This window comes from Centroberyx gerrardi, chromosome 19 (genome assembly GCF_048128805.1).
Source record: "Centroberyx gerrardi isolate f3 chromosome 19, fCenGer3.hap1.cur.20231027, whole genome shotgun sequence".
Taxonomy (NCBI): Eukaryota; Metazoa; Chordata; class Actinopteri; order Beryciformes; family Berycidae; genus Centroberyx; species Centroberyx gerrardi.
The window spans coordinates 7,854,574-7,877,500 of NC_136015.1; the positions used below are offsets into that span (position 1 = coordinate 7,854,574).

Consider the following 22,927-nt stretch of genomic DNA (forward strand, 5'->3'; position numbering starts at 1 on the left):
CTGACGTCAGAGACGGAAAGAGAGAGAGAGAGAAAGAGAGAAGGAGTTTTGCCCGTTGTCTGTGAAGAGATACAGACGCACATCGGGGCAACAAAGCCGTTGGAAAAGGCAGAAATGTAACTGACGTGCAATACACTGTGGCTCATGCAACCGACTGACAACGCCCCCACACCCTGTGCCCTCTGCCTCAGACAAACAAAGCATCCGGGTGAAAAAAAAAAGAAAAGAGAGCAGCACATCCACCGCACAGACCACACAGAATAGAGAAAAGCACATGGCTTTAAATAGATGGCTGAAAAAGAGAAGTGTGAAGTGAAGAGGACAGAGGTAGGGCAAGACACAGAGAGCGAGAGAGAGAGAGACAGAGAGAAGGCAAGAGAGAGAGAGAGAGAGAGAGAGTGAGTGAGAGCAGAACTTTGCATCGGAGTCACTAAGAAGGGAAGAGAGAGAGTGGCAACCAGTGCTACCCTGGGACTCCAGTTAGCGCTCTGAACTGGGCCAACCTGGGATTAACTCACCAGCACCGCGAGGCTGCACGACTACACAAAGCAGAGAGGAGGAATAGGAGGAAGAGGGGGACGAGGGAGGAGAAACCCGGGGCAAACGACAAAGGGAAGAGGCGACGCACTCGCAGGAAATCAGGGTAAGAAGAGAGAGGAGAATTCGGTCTGGGTAGTTTCCTGGTTTTAACGTTGGCTGAATGCTCACCCAGTGGTACAGCTCGTGCTCTGCGATGATTTCGAACACTGATCGGTATGCAAGCATTTTAAATAGTAGAAATGGTTGCATCAGATCATTGTTGTAGGCACCTGGCCCAGTGTGTGTATTTGTGTGTGTGTGTAAGCGCTGGATGCTTTTTCCACATCCTCTGCTGAGACGAGCAGACGATATTACCAGGCCAACCGTATCCTGGCAACCATCAGCCGAGCACTGCTCCCGGGATGGACCACATGCTGCTCCAGACTTGTGTGTTTGTGGGTGTGTGTGCCTAGCCGATGCGCGGCCCCCTCTAACACGCTCACCTTTTCACGTGTCAGAAAGCTTTCATTGCCTCATCCGAGACTCCGATCCCGAGCCTCAGCGTGACTTCGCCTTTGCAATCACCTTGTCGGGGCTGAAGATCTGAATTATGTTATTCATATATTCATAGCATCGTTTCAGCCCGCACCCTGGACCAGGTGGTCTAAAAGTCAGGAGGAGACGGTGTGCTTTTTTACACCATTTGGACCGATGCTCTTGGGTTACAGCAGTGACTCAGCATGCAGCTCTCTCTCTCTCTCTCTCTCTCTCTCTCTCTGTCTCTCCCAGTGCTTTTGATTCAGCCCAACAAGACGAAACAGATTGTGCAGATAGAGAATAGATAGAGTACTGTAGATATAGAGCTCATCTGAAAGTGAAACAGCTACTTCAGGAAATGTCAGCTAGCCGTCTCGGCGACTGAGCGGTGCAACTCTATCCCTTCTGCCATCTTCCCTCTCCCCTCTCTATCTGGACCTCGGTGCTGCATTGCAACACCCGTTCTTGCTGAGTAACAGCGAAAAGCCTGGGCTGTTTTTTTTTTTTTTTTTTTGCAGGACGCCGGCATCTCGTAAACATGCTAATGCCGGCCGTAAATCACTCTTGCAGGGGGGGAGGGGGGGACTGATAGGCCTCCGCTGTGCGCTAGATCAACGTAAAGGATGTGGCGGAGGAAGTGAAACTTGGCAGCTGCCTGCCTTCTGCTCTCAAAGTCCCTGTGTGATCGTGTCGGGGCGGAGGATTAAGGAGGGAGGCGTCCTTTACTCAGACAGCTGACACTCAGTTGCATTTCTGCCTTACGGAATCTTCTGCTTTCAGTGTTTACTGTATGTTTTATTTATGCCACACACTTAATTCCACATGTGGCCGCTCTCTCCTCTCCCCCCTTTGACACCAAAGATCACAGTCACGGTCTGACTTGAATTATATCTGCAACAAATATGACCCATATCGCATTGTCTGGCCTGTTTGATTCAATGCAGTTCTTCTCCATTTGAACATAAAGGCACGGAGACCTGTATCCTCTCTGAACTATGATCTGATGAAGATTGCCTTGCTGGTTTCACAAAGTCTGACCATTCTAGCCTTTGGGCATGAAATAGAAAGAGCCTGCCTGCTGTCATAAAGTATCTATAGACAGCTGTACATGAGGAGCATTAGGAGAGAGTACCTCGTGCATAGCAGGCTTTTATTAGGTTACTATAGTAATGTAAATGGATTAAAACCACTACTCTGCTCTACAGTGACTCCCAATGAGCGAGCTAAGTGACTCACTACTGGATTTATGCCCCCCCCTAATCAAATGTAGCATACACTGTAGATCGGACACAAACTATGATCAGTGTCAGTCATTTATGATTGGAATGTCTGACTTTGCTCTGGATGTATTGCTTTGTAGCAAGAGATGAGAGGATGGAGGAGGAAAGGAAGAGGGGATAATTAGAGAAGTGCAGATGGGTAAAAAGAAAAAAAAAAAACCCTACGGTGGCCCGCTGTGTTCTCCATGTGCATGTTGTGTATTTTCATCCGGGTTGCCAGGTTCTGCGTACTGTATGCATTTTGTTGTTTCCTCCCGTCCAGGTTGCCAGCCATGGGGAACCTCATTAAGGTCCTTGGCAAGGATTTAGAGAACTGTCCACATTTTTTCCTGGACTTTGAAAGTAAGTGAGCGCCGGGGTGTGCGCACATGCGTGCGTGTGTGTGTGTGTGTGTCTGAAATATGTGTGTACACGCGTGTGAAGCAGGGGTGCTCGGTGGGAGGTCGGGGGTGGGGCCGGGGGAGGTGTGTTTGGATGCGAGTTGTTCAGTTGTTGATGGTGTGAGGGAGTGTTGTTGTGGGTGTGGTTTGTCACTGTCAGACACTCTCTAGTCCCACTCTCACTGCTCTCTGAGGCTCAAATTCAAAGGGGAATCCTACCCAGTGATGGTATAAATAGAACGGTGGGTAAATAATCACCAAGAGGCAAACAACCACTAGAATAAACCAAAATCAGAAGCATTAATTCATGCTTTTGCCCCTTAAATGACCCCGTCCTCATATAACTTCCCACATGGAAAAGCTTTACAAGAATATAACAAGATTTGTGTTCTGCCTTTCATATGTCAGGCTATGTTCTATATGCAAGTGTCCACTTTCATAGCAGAGCCACTTTTAAACCACCTATATAAGTGAGATTACAGAAATCTACTATGAATCCTGTAAGTACTTTCATACTATTAAGCTTATAGGTATCATAAAACATACAAATCATAGAAGGCAAACCTTGTGTGATTTGTATGGATTATCAGTTTGATACTACTTCCTTTGATTTTTTAAACAAAAAGAAAAAGTGGCTAAACTGAATATAAATGGATTTATCCTCCTCTACATCCCTGATCTTTTATTTTTCAAGCACATTCTGTGTGACCTTTGACCTTTGAACTTCAGGATGGCTGCCACCAGTGCCACCGTGTGCATCCCGAATATCATTTTATTTCATATTTAGGATATCTCTTTTGATGATGAATTACTGATTTACTGAATCTTTTACAAGATTCCAGGGCTTTTTTTCTGTTCATTTAAATAAAGTTCTAAATAACAAGAGTGGGATTAAAGAAGGTCTGTGTCCATGTTGCCATGCTTCACCCAGGACACCATACTTCCACCATGCCATTCCAACAACCCCGTCTCATCCGATCCCCCACCCCGACACCTTCAACCCTCACACACACACACACACACACAGCTCACACACACACACACGACCCCGACACCCATCCCCTCATCACCCACAGACTTCTCCCCTCTCTCTGTTCCAGGGGGCTCATGGGAAACCTCCTGAAAGTGCTGGCTTGCGCCGAACTTGAGCATGGCCCAATAGTTTTCCTTGACTTTGAACGTGAGACCATCCGCTTCTTATTTTTTTGAGTTCTCCCTTTCTCTATTTTGCCTCCGCTTTTCGTTCTCCATCCCATCAATCTTAGCTTACCATTGTGTCATCTTTATGTCCTTATTTACCCTTTTCCTCCAAAGCTCCTTCCTTCTCTCTCTTTCCTTTATCTTTTCTTTTGATTTCCGCTCGAGGGACTGGCATTTGAGAGTCGTTCAGCTGGTTTTGAAAGGGTCTTACTCACACGCTCCACATCTTCCTAGACGGTCACACAATAGCATGGCGACGCAGAAGCAAAATGACAACAATAATGCTTTGATCTCAATTTCCAAACAACAAAAATATCAGAGGAATAACACTGAATGCCAGTCCTTTGTGGGCTTCTGCTGCTTGGGGATAACGATGGCTTACAAAAAAAGTCTATCGTCATCCGTCCACCTTCCCATCTTCGCTCCGCACTGTCCTATTGTGAGAGCTATAATGTCTGACCAATCTGTGAGTGTGTGTTACAGTAACCGTGTGTGTGTGTGTGAGTGTGTGTGTGAGAGAGAGAGAGGCTGTGAAAGGTAGAGGCTGGTAAATATAGCCTCCTCTATTCCCCCTATTTTCATCTTCCCAGTCAGTGAATTTTAACCAAACTGCATGCACTGCAAAAAATATCCATCTTAACAAGTCGTTTAATCCCATATTGAGTCTTAAAATCTAGCGAAAGGGAACGATTCTGCGATGGGGGGGAGATAATTTCTCTTGTTTCCAATGCAAATCACTTTGTTTCAAGAATTAGTGTCATTTTCTTGATACTAGTGGAGCGATCTGCCTTATTACTCTGCCTTGTTTCAAGATACCGGAACTTGTTTTTCGTGAAATTTCATGGAAGAAGTGAAACTGCACTGGAAACCAACAGGATTATCTCTCCTGACTGGCTTTGCATTTTCCACTTGTTTTGAAAAAGAAAGTGACATTTTAAGACTGATTACGAGACTAAATGGCTCGTTAAGATGGAGATGTGTTGCAGTGTATTCCAACATCTTCTGCCCTTCCTCAACCCCTTTCCCCTGAACAGCTGGTTTCCTCCTCTTTCACTGACTGTGTGTTACGATGGGAGTGGGAGAGCTCGCTGCTGGCAAGAGACGGTGGCTGTCAAATAGGGTGAATTGCCCCTTCATTTATTATGCCTATGATTCACTTTACTTCAAACGGAGCCGGAATGAGTCAGACTCAGGCATGACAGCCTTAGACAGCACCCCCCCCGCACCCCCCACCCCCACCCCAACCCACCCAATGCCATCTGCGAGCTCTCCTCCTCAACCCAGAGACATAGTCACCTCTGTCACACAGCTGAAAAGTTTGGTCTAAACTCAATATAAAGTTCTGATGGAACTATTTATGGTCGGAAGTCAATCATCGTACCTCGTTGAAGCCTTTGCGTCAGCGCGACTGAATGATCATGAGCAAAACTGACCACAAATAAAATGTGGGTCACTTCTGACCGCAGGCTGCAATGATGTAATGATTCGATCTCATATACAACAACAAGAAACTTAAAATCATCTGTGAATATGAATGTAGGATATGAAGCTAAGATGAACTAGCCACCATGTCCAACCTTTCAAGTAAAAATCATATCCTCTTGTGCCAAATCAAAGTAGTCCCTGATATCAGATCAATACCCCATAGGTCCAGAATCCTAAAACCATCCTAATGAATACTACAGTTCCATTGTTAGCCAATGGACAAAAAAACCCAAATCTTTGTGTAGTTGAGGAACACTGGACCACATCAGTGAAAAGTTGTCAGTATAATAGTAATGCTTGTTGTGCGAGTCATGGTTGCCGGTGTGTGTGTGTAGGATAGAAAATATCCCATGATTACTATTTCTCTACAGGGAGGCGATGCCTCGGGGTGCAAAACTAATCAGTGGTGCTACCACATGAAGAGAGCTTACCTAAACTCACTCCCACTCACACTTTATACCTGAGTCACGCATTGGGATGGATAGCTCAAAGACACACACACACAGAGAAAAGAAAAACAAAACAAAACAATGATGACTCAAGAGGACAAATCCTAAATTGTGTCCTTCAAACACTTAATCCCTCTTGTATGCCATGTGGGCAAACAAAGCAAAAATGCGACTGCGAGGTTCCCTGCGGCAAAACAGTGAGTGTACAGTGTGTGTGTAAGTGTGTGTGTGTGTGTGTGTGTGTGTGTGTGTGTGAGAGAGAGAGAGAGAGAGAGAGAGAGCATGCCCGGAGGTTGTCCTCCCTGCTGCTCGTTCGTTTAACAGATCTCACAATTAATCCTCAGGACAAAAAAAAGGAAATCTCTCTCTAACCATTCATAAAACTGGAGAGTAAAAGTGTGACAGAAGGTGGGAAACAAGATGGATAAGACTATTACATCAGTCTGATGGCATAATTACGCCTATCCAACCCTGTATAAATCTCTGCAGAATGAACCTTTGTAGCGATTACAGTTCACGAGTCAGAGACACTGTCCAAGTGGTGCAATTCTGACACCTTTAAGACTTGAAACCCAGCTAAATGTTCAACTATCATTCATAACAAACTAATCTAAATGCCTCCCTGAAGTGAAACTGACTTATCTTCTTCCTGGATCACACACTAGCTCTTATCTGGCGACTACACTCCTTAATCAAACCTCAACATGTGACAGAGCGTGACTTGTGGCTCTATAATCCACTGATATAAGTCTCTGATTGAATTGATCGAATTCTCTGACTAATCTATAAATGTAATCTATAGTTTACTGGCCAGATCTTGACCTCAGATGTGTATGGCTGCATAACCTCAACGATAGCAACTAACTTCAATGAAATATACAGTAGTTTTGAATTGAGATGCCTCACTCAAGTAATCGGTTAGACTGGCTACGTATCTCAGGTTTTTATCTGGCCGTGTAGGGTGTCACTTGACTTCCTTTCATCCCTCGTTCTCTCTCCCTCACTAACCTCTTTCTCTCTTCCCTTGGCACTCTCTCTCTCTCTTTATCTCTACTTTCCCCTCTCCCTGCCGTCAACATCATCTCCATCCCTCTCAACCTCCCTCCCCTCCACTCCCTGTCCTTCCCCATCCACACACCGTATCTCCCTCCCTCCCTCCCTCCCTCTCTCCCATCCCCGCAGATGCCCAGCCCACGGAGGCGGAGACGGCAGTGTGGAACCAGGTCAGCGCCGTGCTGGAGGAGGCTCATGGGATACTAGCCGAGCTGCAGTCCTATAATGGCGCGGGCCAGGAGATACGAGAAGTGAGCAGGATGTGTGCATTAACCAGCCAATAAAGTGTTTCACATCAATACACTGCGGCTGCTGGCGCCGCGTAGCGTGGCAAATAACACTCATGTGTGACTCACATGCCCCGCCAGGGTGAAATTCTGACATTCTTTACCATGCAATAAAAACTAAATATAGGCAAAGAGAGATGTGTGAAAGCATTACTTTCAACAAACAGTTTGTGCAATATGTCGTTTTTGGTGTTCCAGAGCTACATTAGCCTCACTGTTATAGTAGAGGCATAAATAGGCAGGCGGGACTCATGCAAAGCTTTTCCTTACCTGCCTTTTACCACAAACCAGCGCCTCAGTTTACCTCTGCAGTATGAACGATTGCTGCTGACGGCTTAGCTGGTGGCTTTGCTCTGCTTTTTAACAAATACTGCTGAATAGTTTCCTTTCCTTGCTTCCTAACCTTAAGGACTTGGAAGCTTTCCTTTTGAATAGACACTATGGCAGCTTCATCCGTCAGTCACCAGACATTACACAACTTCTCAACAGAAATGTAGTTGATAGAAGCGGGTTATGGTGGCAAATGACATTCAATTGACGCCCCTACAGTATGTGCGCTCAAAAGTGAAAATGTTCTACCCAAGTAAAATATTGCCTTGGGAAAGGAAGGATAGAAGGGAGGGGGCGTTTCGGAAGTGACTTTTGGAAAGTAACATCTGTGCATCTGCCTGCCTGTCTGTCTTCTTCCCCGCAGGCCATCCAGAACCCAGGTGACCTGGCTCTGCAGGAGAAGGCCTGGAACGCAGTCTGCCCCCTGGTGGCCAAGCTGAAACGCTTCTACGAGTTCTCCCTCCGACTGGGTGAGCATGGCTACAGTAGGGTCTGGCTGCATATGGTAGAGAAACAGGGCTTTCAGATGATACAGCATACCGTTTAGCGGCCATATTGGAGGTCCTCAGCTCTTGGGGAAAGATGGCTGAGAACAGCTGATTGACTGCTTCTAGTTGTGTGGTAACATTAGCATTATGTTTTGCTGGCTAGTTAGCTAGCTAACAAAGCTAGAAACCAACAGGTTGTTCAGGTTAACTGTTAATGAGCAGAAGGGAGTGTCATAATAAAAACAGAAGCAGAGGTGAAGGGCGTGCGGGGGGAAGGCAGACACCATATTGGGAGACTCACCGTTAACGCCAATGTTAAATTCACCTTTTCTGTCTCTTTCTGTAATAACCGTTTCCAACAAACAATATGACAGCTTGTCTTGCTCTCTATTTTGTTGTTAATTTTGAAAAACAAACGCATGACTGTTATAATCCTCTCGTTTTACACCGCAAATGCTAATAGGCTAACTGTGGCTAATGAAAGGTCACATGTTGTTATGAATGAATATATTTTCCCAGGCTGTTTGTAGTATTTGTAGTGCAGAAAGGTGTGCAGTAACTTTGACATTTTCAAAATTGGACTCAGATTATTGGACGCTAACGTTAGCTTGTTAGCTATTGTGTTGTCTTTTTTGATTCCAGGACTATGTAACATAATTCCTGACCTGTTCATATTTTGTGACCCTGATTCAAGTCACTAATGGTCCTGCAGTTGTCTGACAACAGAAACAGAAAGATATTTCAACGACAACACTTTTGTATTATACCTTTCATTGAAACTCAAAAGTGATGACAGACTGACAGAGGTGATGGAAAATGGGCTTCTTAACATTAGCGGCAATGATGAGAACCCCCTCTTGTACCCTTACCTCCACTCCATATTTCTATCTACGGCCGCCGTGGTGATTTTACATACAGTTTCAGTCAGGCAGCATTCCTTAACACACACACACACACACACACACACACACACACACACACAAAGCTGTCCTCCTCTCAGCCATCCCTGCAGCATCCTGACCTAGCAGCCAGGCAGCCGTTGCTACGGAAACAGTGGTACATGGTCGTCAAGCGGAGAGAGAGACAGAGAGACAGAGAGACAGAGAGAGAGAGGGAGGAATAGAGTATGGCCGCCGCCTCTGCACAGCCTCCCAATAATACTTTGATTTCATGGAGATCTGCTGCGTCTTCTCAGCTTAGCATAGTACGAGGGCTGACTAATAATTAATGATAATGTATCTGTGCTAATGTATCAGCGATCTGTGAGGCGGGCTCCTGTCGACATCGCCTAACCTCCTCCCTCATGGAGAGAGAGGGATCAAATCACAGTAGAGGTCTATGCGTCAGCGACTAGGAGAGGCTGCAAACTAGAACATCCCCTCCTCTCCTCTCCCCATGCACTAAAGATCCCCTGCTCTGTTAATCATAGAAATAGATGCCATAGAAAGACACGGATCTAGATGTTTCTGATAGATTTACTTGATCGAGGGGGGACTCGGACATTCACACGCTCCAAGCTGTGACCGTCCAATCAGTCGGTATGCCCTCAGGAACGCTTGCTTTGGATAGGGACCGTCCGCTCTGGCAGCCATAGCTCTACGTTCCCAGCAGGAGGGAGAGTGGAGAGCGGGGTTTCTGCCCAGGCCCTTTAGATGAAACGCATCAGTGCTGTATTTATAGAAGGCCCTGATGCATTTTTAATGCGGAGGAAGGGATGGGTCCTCGAGAGACTTCGCTGCTGAGGCATTACTACTACGTACAGCCTCTGTGGTCCGGGCTCAGTGTCTAATTTGTTAGAGGCAGCAAGGCAGCGAGAGACTTGGTTCAATAGCATACGTGACACGGGGGATGCGGATGGTCACTGATACAGTAGCCTCACCGGTGCTCAGGCTCTCTGATCAGCCACAGTGGTCACGGCTAGTAATGGCCTCTATAGAGCACCAGTTATATATATGTTGTACGTTTATTTTGTCTGTCTTGTAGTGTGAAATTCATAGTTAATATCTGAGGTCATGAAGGGTAAAATGAATGCTACAAAACCTTACAGAAGGTCAAAATCATTCTCTAGGCCCAATGCTGTCAGAATGTCAGAATTTGTATCTGACTTTACAAAGTGCTTTAACAATCAATTAAAAACAAACCTCATGCTCATAAATTGAATTAAATCAAGTAAAAATAAGAAGGCACCACAAGATAAAAAGATAAGAATAAACAAAATAAAAGGAATACAATAGTGAAATCAATGCAATAAAAGCCTAAAAGACTTGTTTTAAGTAGTGATTTAAAAGATGATACTAGTGCTAGTCTGAGCTCCACAGGCATGTTGTTATAAAGCCTAAGGGCACTGATGGCAAAACCCCTGATCACCCTAATTGTTAAATCTAAACTTTTGAACAGCCTAAAGGGCCTGAAGACCTGAGGCAGACCTTTGAATCCCCGGCTCATAGGGGATTCAAAGGTCTCTGATATAGCTCAGGGCCAGACGCCACTGTGCTGTAAAAGTAATGCACAAAACCTTAGAATCAATTCTAAGCCCAACAGGTATCCAGTGAAGAGATGACAGAGTGGGAGTGATGTGATTTCGTCTGTTTGTACCAGTTAAAATCCGTAGCTGCTGCATCTTTTACAAGCTGGAGACATGAAAGACACTTTTGATTGATGCCAGAATTAAGACATATTTTAGAGGGGTGGAAACTAACATGTGAGTGCATGCGTGTGTTTGTGTGCATGTAGAGAACGCCCTGCGCAGCCTGTTGGAGGCGCTGACAAGCCCGCCGTACGCTCCCATGCAGCACCTGGAGAGGGAGCAGGCCCTGGCCAAACAGTTCGCTGAGATCCTCCATTTCACGCTCAGCTTCGACGAGCTAAAGGTGAGAGGGAGGAGGAGGCGAGGGGAGGGAAGGGCAGTTAAAAGGACTATATGTCTTTTTCTGGTTTTCATCTTTGCTCTAATTCTCACTTACAACCCTTAGAGACCGACCTTGACTGCATTGAAAAGTCAATCTTTTCCTTAACCAGCCTTGTGCATGTATTTGACCAATTAATTACCCCTGTTTCTCTCTGGTTTCTCCATGCAGATGACAAATCCAGCCATTCAGAATGACTTCAGCTACTACAGGAGGACTATAAGCAGGAACAGGCTGAACAACCAGCAGGTAAGGCCTTGTCAGTCCAGGTTGCCTATGGTGGCATGAACTGGCTGATGCTGTTGTGCGCACATGATCAGATGTTCATCCAAACGAGCATAGACTTCACTTCCCTTCTTTAATCATTAATGACTGAAGTAGAGGTGTTCCTTTCTTCCTAACAACACAAAGAGATGTACAATCAATATTTCATCCTCTGTGCCGTTACACAAATTAGAGCCAGGCTTGCCGTCACCATTACATTCTCATCTTACCAACTGGATTACATGATTATTTCACAACTGCATGCCATGAATGATTCATGTTATATCAAGATACGATAGCCACGTTCTCTGCTAATGATGGAGTCAAATTGTGTTGGCACGCAGCTGGAGGCTGAGAACGAGGTTAACAATGAGATGGCCAATCGGATGTCCCTGTTCTACGCCGAAGCAACGCCCATGCTGAAGACTCTGAGTAACGCCACCACCAAGTTTGTTTCAGAGGTATGATTCCCATTCTCCTGTTTCAAATGCATCAGCTGGGTGGGCACTTTGCATACCTCAGCCTAAGTGAGTCCAAATTTGACTCTTGGAGGTTTTATGATTATAATGGAGATCAAGCAAAAATCTTCAGATATTTATGTGGAAGCCATATCTGAAAACAAAATCACATCAGGGAGCATTCAGGACCAATGTTCCCTCTAAGGTGATAGTTCAGTGACCTACGTCTAATAACATCTTGTCAGTCATCAGATATTGCTCCACTTTGTCCCCAGACATTATAAACGATATAAGTGGATTTGGAGGATTTTTGGCAAATGATATTAGATCTAGACTCAGAGTTTAGTGATTCGATGCCCCTGTACTGTACCTGTCTCTGGTCTTCAGAAGCCCTTTCGTGAGAACTTGCCCCGTCTCCTTTCCCTCGCTGCCAAAGCATCATTTTAATGAAGAGGCAGCGGTCTTTCTCTGACTTTACACTTCAGCTCATCTCGATGGAACAGACATTTAAGGAATACTTTTCAGATTCATCCAAAATTCAGAGGACGTCCTGGCCGTGATTGCCTTTTAGCAAACTCGCTTACTTTGTCTCCACCTTCTGGTTAAAATTCTCTTTAATCAACCAGTACACACACACTCTTGCATACACACAAACTAGATCTGTCTTGATGTTGATGTCTGAACGGATGCCCCTTCCCAATGTTTCTTCATTGTCAGAGCATGCATGAAAACAGAAGCCATGTCACTCTTAGGTATTATTATTATTATTATTTTCCCCTAGAATAAGACCTTGCCCATCGAGGACACCACAGACTGTCTGAGCACCATGGCCTGTGTCTGCCGTGTCATGCTGGAGACTCCGTGAGTACCTTGCTCCCTTTCTTTTTTTATTCTCTTCATCCTTCTTTCCTCCCTCTCTCCCTTCCCTTCTCTCTGAAGGTCAGAAGCCTAACTTCCAATTAACAAGTGAAGACAAAGGAGGCCTTTTCATATTTGAGACCCTCTAATGGGAATCATAGAGTGAATAAAGAGAGCGGGCCCCCGACCTTCATGCCAGCTTTAAAGCTTTCAACTAGTCTTTTTTTTCTTTTGCTAGTTGTCTTCATGTGAATAACGAAGCCATTATCGGCAAAGTGCTTCAAACGGCTGCAGCGTTGTTCTCAGTCAGTTAACGATGCTCTTCTCCCTCTCTACTCTCCCGTCCTGCACTGGTTCTCTGGTCTTATTTTAACCCATTATTCTCTGTCCCAGGGAGTATCGCTGTCGGTTCACCAACACAGACACCATGCTGTTCTGTATGAGGGTGATGGTGGGCGTCATCATTCTCTATGACCATGTTCACCCTGTCGGGGCCTTTGCCAAGACCTCCAAAATTGACGTAAGTACCACATACAAACTAGGGTTACACATCGGTTTGCTGATATATCGGCCTGTCTATGGGAAACCATTAGACATTTTGATGAGATTCCACACTAGTATGCATGGATATGCTTTTATTATTATTTTTACTTCTTGTGGCCTACAAGAAATCATTCCAGTGTGGTGTGGGAAGATTTCACTTAACAGCTTCAGTTGTGTCAGTCTGTAAAATCTGAATTGAACCCTGCCTCACTCTGCCTTAAGGAGCTGCTGACCCACCTAAAATAATTTCATTAGTCTGGCTTTCAATGGAGAGTTTTAGTGTCCCATGATGCTCTAAATGCTGTTTCAGAGGCTTTTCCACCCTGACAAGGTTACAATTCTTGGGAAAACACTGAATCATTGTAGTTTTGGGGATTTTTGGCACACAAATGGTCAAATTTAAAGATACTGAAGAGAATGTTAAAGCTCAAAATATTGGCTATCATCAGCTACAATCTAAAAATATCAGCATCAATATGGGCCTTCAAAACCCCATATCTGTCTAACCTTAACATAACCACATGAGCATGCAGACACACGCACACCAGCAATGTTATTCATGAAAGTAACAAACCACCTTTTGAGTTTCAGTCTACCAGTATGTGTGTTTTTGGGTTCGAGTTTCTTAGCGTGTTTGAGCATGTGTGTGTGAGTGTGTGTGTGTTTTGTGGTGTCTGTGTTTGGGTGTGAGACCCTGGATGCAGCGGCAGCAGCAGGAGGTGAGGGGATCTGAGGCTGCTGACCTTTCACTAACGCTGTGTGTTGTCTTTGTGCCGGGCAGATGAAGGGCTGCATCAAGGTGCTGAAAGAGCAACCGTCCAACAGTGTGGAGGGACTTCTCAACGCACTGAGGTGTGTGTGTGTGTGTGTGTCGGAGATAGAGATACAGAAACAAACAGAAGTAGAAGCAGGGATACGCATACCTTCACAGATATCTGTTTTACAGGCATTTAGCTGATGCTCTTATCCAGTGTCTTAGAATGAGTGCAACAGTAGAATGAGCTTCTTAGATCACCAGAAAATCCAAAAAATAAATAAAACTAAAAACACAAGGGGTGCAAACGTCAAAGCTTTCAATATTCCTGTGACCAGAAAACAATCATGTAAGAGCAAAGTGCTAGAAAAAGAATGTAGAGAAAGAGTAAGAGCTAGAAGAGATTTTGTTGACAGTGACAAGTGATTCTTGGATTGATGTGCTTTGTATGAGAAGATGTATTTTTAAATATTTCAGAATAGGACATACATATCAAGTATACACAGAATGGCATATAACAGGGTAATCCACCATTCCAAATATAACCACAAACGGAGAGAATCAAGCACAAGGTTTCTAAGAGATCTCTGAGTTAAAAGGATCTCTCTCTCTCTTCCTTTCCCCTCCTCCAGGTATACGACACGGCATCTAAACGATGACAGCACCTCCAAACAAATCAGGGCCCTCCTGCAATGAGGAAGAGAGGAGAGCGGCGGAGAGAGGGAGGAGAGGAGGAGTGCACATGGAGGAGAAGAGCAGGAGGAGGAGGAGGAGGAGGAAACAAACGCCAATGGCTGATAACCTGTTTGTTTACAACTACTGAAGAAGCAAAATGATCCACCAGGTTTCCGAAAAAAAACCTGACGATAAATAAGAAGAGGAAAATAATTATATATATTGTCAGCTGTCCATCATTCTGTCTCTCATTTTGTAAAGTAAAAAAAAGAAGAGAAAAAAAAAAAAAAGAAGCCGGAAAAGAAAATATAGATATATATTAAAAACAAACACAAACACCAGATGAAAATAGGTAGAATTAAAGAATTAAGAGGAAAGCTTATATTGCAAAATCTAAAAAGGTCAGAATCGAAGACAAACGTAAACTGAAAATGTATAAAAGAGAAAAAAACAAAAAACAAAAAAGGGTTCATATTCCAGCGGTAGTCTGACGAGTATTTTTGCACACACTTTGAAAACGACGCCGTCTCCTCTCCTCACTTAGTAACTGTCGAACAAAAATCTGACTCCAGACGAAGCCTTGCCTGCAAATTTTTAGTTCTCAAGGTCGTAGACGTAGTGGCGCGGCGGGGCAGGGCATCTAGTTTTTTGGGGATCTGAGCCCTGGTCTCTCTCTCTCTATCTCTCTCTCTCACTCTCTCTCTCCCTCTCCTCCGGCTGCACCGCTCTCAACCCCGCAGGTGAACCCGAAAGCAATGTGATGGATGCACGTCCGGAGATTTGCTTCCACCGGGGCCCGTTTCCTTCTTTCGGTGCAGCCGAGGGGACCGGGAGGCGAGGAGGAGATTAAAGCCACAGTAGACTTTTTAGAATGCCTCCCATTTTACGCCTCTTCCTCATCATCACACACACACACACACACACACACGTGCCCCTCCCGCCCCTCATCCGTTGGGATATGTGGTTTTTTCCCGCCCCTCGGCACAACATCCGTCCTCGTAGTGTGCCCTCGACGCTGTATATGTTCCAGCACATGACATCTCGTGAGTAGTTTGGCTTTACTTGAACAACGTCGTTCACTCTCTCTCTCCATTGGTGCTAATGTGGTTTAGACATCACAGTAATAGCTTGTTAAAGATATCATTTGGCTACGACTGACGCAGGACAAATATAGGAGACGAACAGGAAAAGTTGTATTCATCCCTTTTGCCGCACTAATGCTAAATCTTAAATAGCGAGAGCGTGGTCGCGACCGTCTGCACCCATGTCTGCTTTTGCCTTGTGATTTCAGATTAGTGCACAAGCGAGGGAGCAAATAGAAGAATGACTGAGTGTGTAGAGACAGGGGAGGAACCAGAGAAAACACTGAAGAAGAGAGGCATTCTGGGAAAACCACAGCACACTTAACTTCTTCACCCAGTGCCAAAGCTGATTGGTTTACGCTCTTAATTGCGTCATCAAGCCGGGACCGGGACTCAGTGGAGGGGGGGGGGGGGGAGGGGGGGGGGGCAGGGGAGGGGCGGGGGTGAGGGGGATGTATCACTGCTTGGCAAGATCATCACTTCAAGTAAATATCAGGCCTTGAAATGACACACACACACACACATACACACACACATACACACACAGACAGAGATCAAAAGGCAGTAAAATAAAAACACATATCACACACACACACACACACATTGCAGGGAGAGATCAGAGTGTTCCAGTGTAAATAAGTGAGGCTTTTCTCATCAGGCATCCACAAGGCCAGCTTGGGTCCTCGAGGAAAAACACAAACAACTGCATACAGTCAACTAGCGTTCTTTCTTTTAGTACGAGGCAGATAAAGAATTAAGTCATTGATTAAGTGGGTATTAAAAATGAAAATTACAACAAAAAAAAAAGATTCAAAGGAGATTAAAAAGAAGTGCTGTACTTTGGATGTCTATAGCCCTTAGTCTAACTTAATTTGATCTTATAATATATTTTCTATACAGGGGTATGTGCACAAGCATATTCTGTATAAATATATAGATGGCATGTTGTAAAAGTTCTGACAAAGATGTGTAAATAAGGTGTTTTTATTCATTTTTAATTGTTCAGTGACGCTGAAATTGGGTATGTGTTGTCTCTCAGAATTACCATGCGTTTGGCTTGGACCATCGGAGTTGCCGTAGTCATAGGTTTCAGAAATCCAACTTCATAATGGCGAATGAACCAGAGGGTGGGGAGGGACTGGGGGGGAGGGGCTGTCCATTTGCTTGTTATTTTGTACATTTTGTGCAACAATAAACTTGTCATTTATTACATTCAACCAATGGTGTTCTGTGTCAGTGAATGGCTCCCATGCCACTTAGCAGCCAGTCAACACAGTAACTAACACAGATGTGTAATATCGAAAGTGTGACAGATTCTTATTTAACCTTAATTTACAATTAATTTAACTTCAATTTAACCTTACGTTAATACTTTAATTTAACTCTAATTTAAGTTTAACCTTAATTTATCCGGAGAAAGTTGACTTTGCAGCAACACGCTGCTTCACATTCACACTGCTGCACTCATTCACACCTGAGAGCGGTCCAGTACAACGCAGCTGGAGCAGCTGCCTTGCTCAAGAGCACCTTGGCAGTAGTTTCTGAGAGAATGAAGAGCGCTGTTTATTCAATTTCCCCACTCATGCTCTCCCAGCCGGTCCAGGGATTCAAACCATTGACCTTCTGCAAGCCCAGTTCTCTAACCTCTAGGCCACCACCACCCATTATTAAATATGACAGTACTGGCTTTAGTATATTAACACTTATTCAGACATTGTTTAATGATGGCAACCAGGAAGATGAGTGCTGAATTGACCTTGTGACCTCTGAACTGTAAAACATGCATACACATTGTACTATTGATAACACTATAGTATGTATCATTTTTTTTGGCCTAATTTGCTTTGTGGTTTGCGTAGTAAAACATCCCCACTGAGATGGTGAAGTTGGTCTCACACATTATAGACCTATTTGATTGAATTGAACAAGGCTTCAAACAGTGCTGTCAGTGGAGCTGGCCCTGTCATCCATCTTTAAAATAGTGCCACACAAAGGTTTTGACAGTACATGTCAGTTAGGCTTATGACTGAAACCTTTCATACTACATTGCTCATCGTCATGTCTGGTCCAGCAGCATGTTGCCCATCTCACCACAAGGGGACAGCAAAAGATCATATTCAGAGAGACTACCACTCCCTCCAATTAAGATACACATAAGCCAGTAATCTACTTTCAATAGCAGTATTCTTCTTTTTCTGGTCTTAGAGAGCTGAAACAATAAAAGATATTTTGCTTCACCCCAGCCCAAGAAGACCTATTGATTACCTGGCCGAAATGTGAAATCAAATATTGCTTCGATGACGGAATTAATCTGTCTTCCTAACTAAAGAAGAATGGCACAACGCTTAAAGATCAATTATGTTTTATTCAAGTCAAATCCATACGTGCGCTGCGAGCCAGATACAAAGTATAACTGTTATGAAACCTCTTGGAGGGGTTAACAGATAACTGGGGAGGCTGCAGTCGCCCAGTCCCCTCCACTGTAAGGTCCGTCTGACTGTGTTTTACAGTGTGTGTGTGAGTGGTGGAAGGTGTAAAGTAGGGCAGGGGGACACAAGAGAGAGTGTGAGAAGTTATATATGGAAAAGAGAGCAGCAGGCAGCCACACATGTACCATCTTATAGGGTAACGCTGCCACAGCCTATATAGAGAGAGGGGAAGGCACAGATGCTCCTGAATCAAGGCTGATTTGGATGTTAAATTGTAAAGATAGTAGGCAAATATCTCATTGTTCGAAAGAAAGGGGGGGGGGGGGGGGGGGGGTCTTTGTGTCTGTGTGTGTGTCTCATATGTACCAACGGTCCATGGATCTGGTTTGGCTTTAATTCTCAACCGTCGTGTAATAAATAAAGAACCAACTTCCCACTCTACTTCCCTTATACGGCATGCATTCAAATTCAGAGTTGCATTATTCTTCTCTCTCTCTCTCTCTCTCTCTCCCCCTCTCATTTATTTGTCTCCTTTCCTTGTTCCTCACACAATATGAAGCACAAAACAGCTTCAAATTCTGATGAAGTCTGAGAGGCAGGTGATCGAAAACAATGTCGCAAGGAGGGGGATTTTCCCTTCAGTTGGACGCCTCCAACAGTTGAAGGCAGCTCAGATAATCCAAAAGTTCCCCTGGAATGTTTTGCAAATTCCCTCCTCGCTCCGCTGGGTTCGCTGCCTTCCCTCTCTAAGCCCCGCCGCCGCAGGGCTCGGCCAAACGGATCAGCCATTAACCGTTAACCGCCCCGACGAGGGAACACCTTATCAGGCAAACAGCGGTGCGATACTCATTCAAAAGTGGTTTCCCTCCACTCGCCTCCGCCCCTCCCGCCTTTCACAGAAGTTTGAGCCGGCCCACACACACAATTATAAACAGTCTCTCTCTCTGTCTTTGTCTCCCTGCCACACACCTAACTGATAAACACCACTCCTATTTAAACATCCACCGTATCAGCAGACATTGTTCTAGCAGGCTGTAATGTAAATCAGCTCTAGTGCCAGTTACCAACCGCTGCTCCACACAACCTGCTCTGTGTGAATATGATAGCCAACTGTGACAACCAGCATTTCTGTGTGTGTCTGAGTGTGTAATTGTACTTACTTGTGAGGACTGAGGACTTTTTGACTAGCTGTACTTTGATGTTGGGTTATTTTGTGTCATTAGGGATAGAGTTGGGTTAGGGTTAGGAATTATAGAATCTAGTTAATAGAAGGTTTTCAGTGGTATAGAAATACAAGACTGTGAATGTGTGTGTGAGTGTGTGTGTGTGTGTGTGTGTGCGGCCACCAGCGCGGCTCCGAAGAATTCCCACAAATGCAAATGTGCCCATGCAAAACACACCTGAGCCATGCATGTAACCACTTGAAAACCAGACGGCTTACTGCAGTAGGGAGGGTTGGGTACATCATCATTATCAATGTTAGCATAGTGATATACCCTCTTTCTTTCTCAGTGAGCTTTGAAAGCTGCTGAAACACTGGGATTTAAGATTGAAAATCTGAAACTTGCATGCCAAAAGTATTTAGAAAGTCTGCTTTTAATCTAATCTTCACATTCGTAAACTCTTCAAATTTAAAAAACAAAGCACGTAGCAACTTTCTGTATAAATTTGCTCATATTGGACTTGAAAAATGATTCCCAGCGCATAATACATCATCTAAGCACATGGCTACCAGTTTCAGCAGAAAAAGCCTATTGCATGCTTGTGGAAGAATCAATAGAACACATTATATAACAACTTGTATGACTTGGATCAAATACCGTTCATGTTGTACGCCTGCCGTCCGCTGCATACTGTATGGAAGGAATGCTTATCATAAATCATGTTGATGAATTTGACGTGCAGGACACATGAAATACACTACTATGGCCATTTTGTAACAGAGAAACTATGTTGTACATGAGCGTATGAGTACACAGAGTGTGATATTTGACAATGTGTGAGGCATGAGACCATGTTAAGACCCCATCCTGCCTACTTCGTAGCATGTTGAAGCATATGACTTCTTCATCACAGGGCTCTTTGTTTGAGACGGGGTCAAGGGTGTGTGTGTGCATGCGTGTATGCGTGCGCGTGTGTGTAACAGCTGCTATTGGCCTACATGTTCTTTCAGTTAAGCATCTAAAGTTACGCTGGGTTGCGTAACATACCTAAAACATGAGTGAGCCATGTGCTTTTACACACAAGCGTACATACACAGACACACACACGTCTGTATTAGGCCTACTGCACCTGTGAGGACCTTCCATTGACACATTGACTACATTCTCTAAGCCCTCTAACACCCTAAAGTATTGCACCAAGTTTTTGGAAGATACAAAACCTGTTGAGTGATGAGAACATAGACACCAAAATCATCCATGTGTCCCCAGTAGATGCTCCATGCTAACTCTTTAGCATACACTATGTTGAGTGATGTTAGGCCACTAGCATTATCCAGAGTAAGACTTTTTATCATTAACTCAATATAGCTAAAGTAGCCACATTTAACCACATTTACTTCCTGCAGAAACAAAACAAGTAGTCCCTGGTAGTTCAAAACACTAGGTTATTTTTGTAATATTTTGTGTTAACTTTTGATCAATCTCCAACACTAAAGACTAGACTACAGACTTAGCCACATATCATTTAAAAATACTATTTAGCTTTAGAGCTACTACAAGTTCCATTTTTCTCACTTTGGAGATAATGCTAGTCGCCTACTATCACATATGTGTGCTAAAGAGTTAGCATGAAGCATCAGAGTGAAAGATCTACTGGGGACGCATGATTTTGGGGTCTAAGTCTTATCACTTAACAGGTAAGTTGATCAATGGGACAATCTAAAGAAAACTACTTTAACCTTAACCTAAACCCAATTCTGAATTCTAATCTTTACCCAAAACATAAGTCCTAACCCTAAACTAGCCCCTTTTAGAAGTGTGGAACCAGTAAAATGATTTCCTTCATCTTTCTATCCTTGTGAGGACATGTGGTCCACATAAGGACAGAAGTAAAAGAACAAATACACACACACACACACACACACACACACACACAGACTGCCTGCTCTTTGTTGACTTCCACAGTGGCATTGAAAGAGTTAAACGCTGCAGAGTGGGCGGCTCCCTGCCCCGCCCACTCTGGGTCTATTTGCATATTGGGCGGGAAGCTGTGGCTCTTTGTTGCTGCTACACCCAGCCAAAACCCCTCCCACAAAGCACTGCACTGGCGGGAAAAAGCCGGCTCCAGCGCTTTAGTCACTGACAATGGAGACACACACACACACACACGCACAGACACACACAGACACAGAGACACTCCCTCTTTCTCTCACACACTATACATTGCAGAAAGTACAATATGCTCCCTATGCACACACTGTCACGTGTGCACACACAGGCAGTAAAAAAAAAAAGGAGTACACACACATGCCTGCACACAAGAAACAGGCAGTCAACCAACATTGTTAGTCTTTTATGGGGTGGCACACCCATTTCCTCCCTGTGGTTTTGGCACTGGAGGGAGAGAAAAGGTGAAAACGGCTGGACAGACAGATAAACGAGTGTGTCCATAACACCGAGGAGAGAGGGGAGATGCACAGGAGGGGGGGGGGAGGGGGGTGTGATATGATATGAAGGCAGTGAGAGAGAGAAAATGGAGTGTGAGGAGTGGGGCAATGACATTTATGTAGCCCACCAGACACAATATACTGAGGGTAAGCAGAATTTGCTTTGTCTAAAATAAGCCTGCCTTCTGAATGTACACAGTACATTACTTCCAATAAGTCACAACAAGCACTGTCTGCGCGCGCGTGTGTGTGTGTTTGTGTGTGTGTGTGTGTTTGTGCCCTCGCAAGCGTTGCCCTGGGAAAAGAGTTCACTGGGTTGCTGGAAAAACAGGAAGACATGTCATGCTCTGGATTGGGGAGGGGAGAGGAGGGGAAAAAAACACAGAGCGGCCCCCGCATTATATAACCAGGCAGGAAATATGCAGCAGGGAGAGAGAGAGAGACAGAGAAGAAGAAAGAGAGAGAAGAAAGAGAGACTATATACGGGGGCCGATGCATACTCCGCACCTATGACACTTCCCTAAAGGCTCTTCACATCAAATCATCTCTCTTTCTCTCTCCGTCCTTCCGTCGCTTTCTTTCATAGCGGCGGCTACAGGAGCCAGACAGGGTGACACACAGAGAGAGAGAGAGAGAGAGAGAGAGAGAGAGAGAGAGAGAGAGAGAGAGAGAGAGAGAGAGAGAGAGAGAGAGAGAGAGAGAGAGAGAGAGAGACTCCCCTCATCCTGTCAGATGGATGAACTCATTCAACCCAGTCCCTCCCTATAGACGCACACTCACATGCATCAATAAGTGATGGTCTGCACTTAGCTCTAGATGCATACATCACACTCACACACACACACACACACACACACACACACACACACACACAGACACACACACAGACACACAGTGGAAAAGTTATAAAACAGTGTCTCCAGGCTGGATTAGGCCTCAACTCGCTTATCCCTCATTGTGCGGCTCTGGGCATGAGAGTGTGCGTGTGTGTGTGTGTGTTTGTGTGTGTTGACTCAATAATGCATACAGGCCTAAGTGCAAACACACAGTCATTACATGTGGTAAACACAAACACACAAATAGCAGGGGGGGATGACGATTCATGAGTATCGTCATGGTACTGATAATGCAATATGAATCATGCAAAGAAAGGCCTAGTCAGTGATCTGTGTGTGTGTGTGTGTGTGTGCACGTGCACTCGCGCACACACACACTTGATGCCGTCTTATCTGATTGAGTCACACCTGACAGTGTTGTGTTTCTCACTTGGTTATGTAACACCAACTTTTGTATTGTCCTTGCTCTCTTCCTGATAGACAGCAAAACACTGACCCTGAATG

The 22,927-nt window shown here is 44.7% G+C and overlaps 1 protein-coding gene across 3 annotated transcripts; it reads left to right on the plus strand.

The window, feature by feature from the left end:
- The first annotated feature begins 310 nt into the window (after window positions 1-310).
- fam49al (family with sequence similarity 49 member A, like) lies at window positions 311-14,564 on the plus strand. 3 transcript variants are annotated; one of them, XM_071902299.2, is made up of 11 exons: window positions 311-643; window positions 2,599-2,678; window positions 7,033-7,154; window positions 7,885-7,990; window positions 10,742-10,878; window positions 11,086-11,163; window positions 11,523-11,639; window positions 12,418-12,497; window positions 12,888-13,014; window positions 13,819-13,889; window positions 14,424-14,564. In XM_071902299.2, exons 2-11 carry the CDS (start codon window positions 2,609-2,611, stop codon window positions 14,485-14,487), a joined length of 972 nt encoding a protein of 323 aa, XP_071758400.1. In that variant the 5' UTR covers window positions 311-643; window positions 2,599-2,608; the 3' UTR covers window positions 14,488-14,564. The 3 variants fall into 3 exon arrangements, with proteins under 3 accessions (XP_071758400.1, XP_071758398.1, XP_071758399.1); XM_071902297.2 differs by lacking the exon at window positions 2,599-2,678 and adding an exon at window positions 3,817-3,896 and having other exon boundaries at window positions 315-643; XM_071902298.2 differs by lacking the exons at window positions 311-643; window positions 2,599-2,678 and adding an exon at window positions 3,797-3,896.
- Window positions 14,565-22,927: the final 8,363 nt, after the last annotated feature.

Bases quoted from the DNA above. Each gene is read 5' to 3' on its own strand.
- fam49al (XM_071902297.2), top strand. From the start codon at position 3,824: ATGGGAAACCTCCTGAAAGTGCTGGCTTGCGCCGAACTTGAGCATGGC. The intron at 11,164-11,522 runs GTAAGGCCTTGT...GTTGGCACGCAG, and splicing joins ACAGGCTGAACAACCAGCAG to CTGGAGGCTGAGAACGAGGT. The intron at 13,890-14,423 runs GTGTGTGTGTGT...CCCCTCCTCCAG, and splicing joins GGACTTCTCAACGCACTGAG to GTATACGACACGGCATCTAA.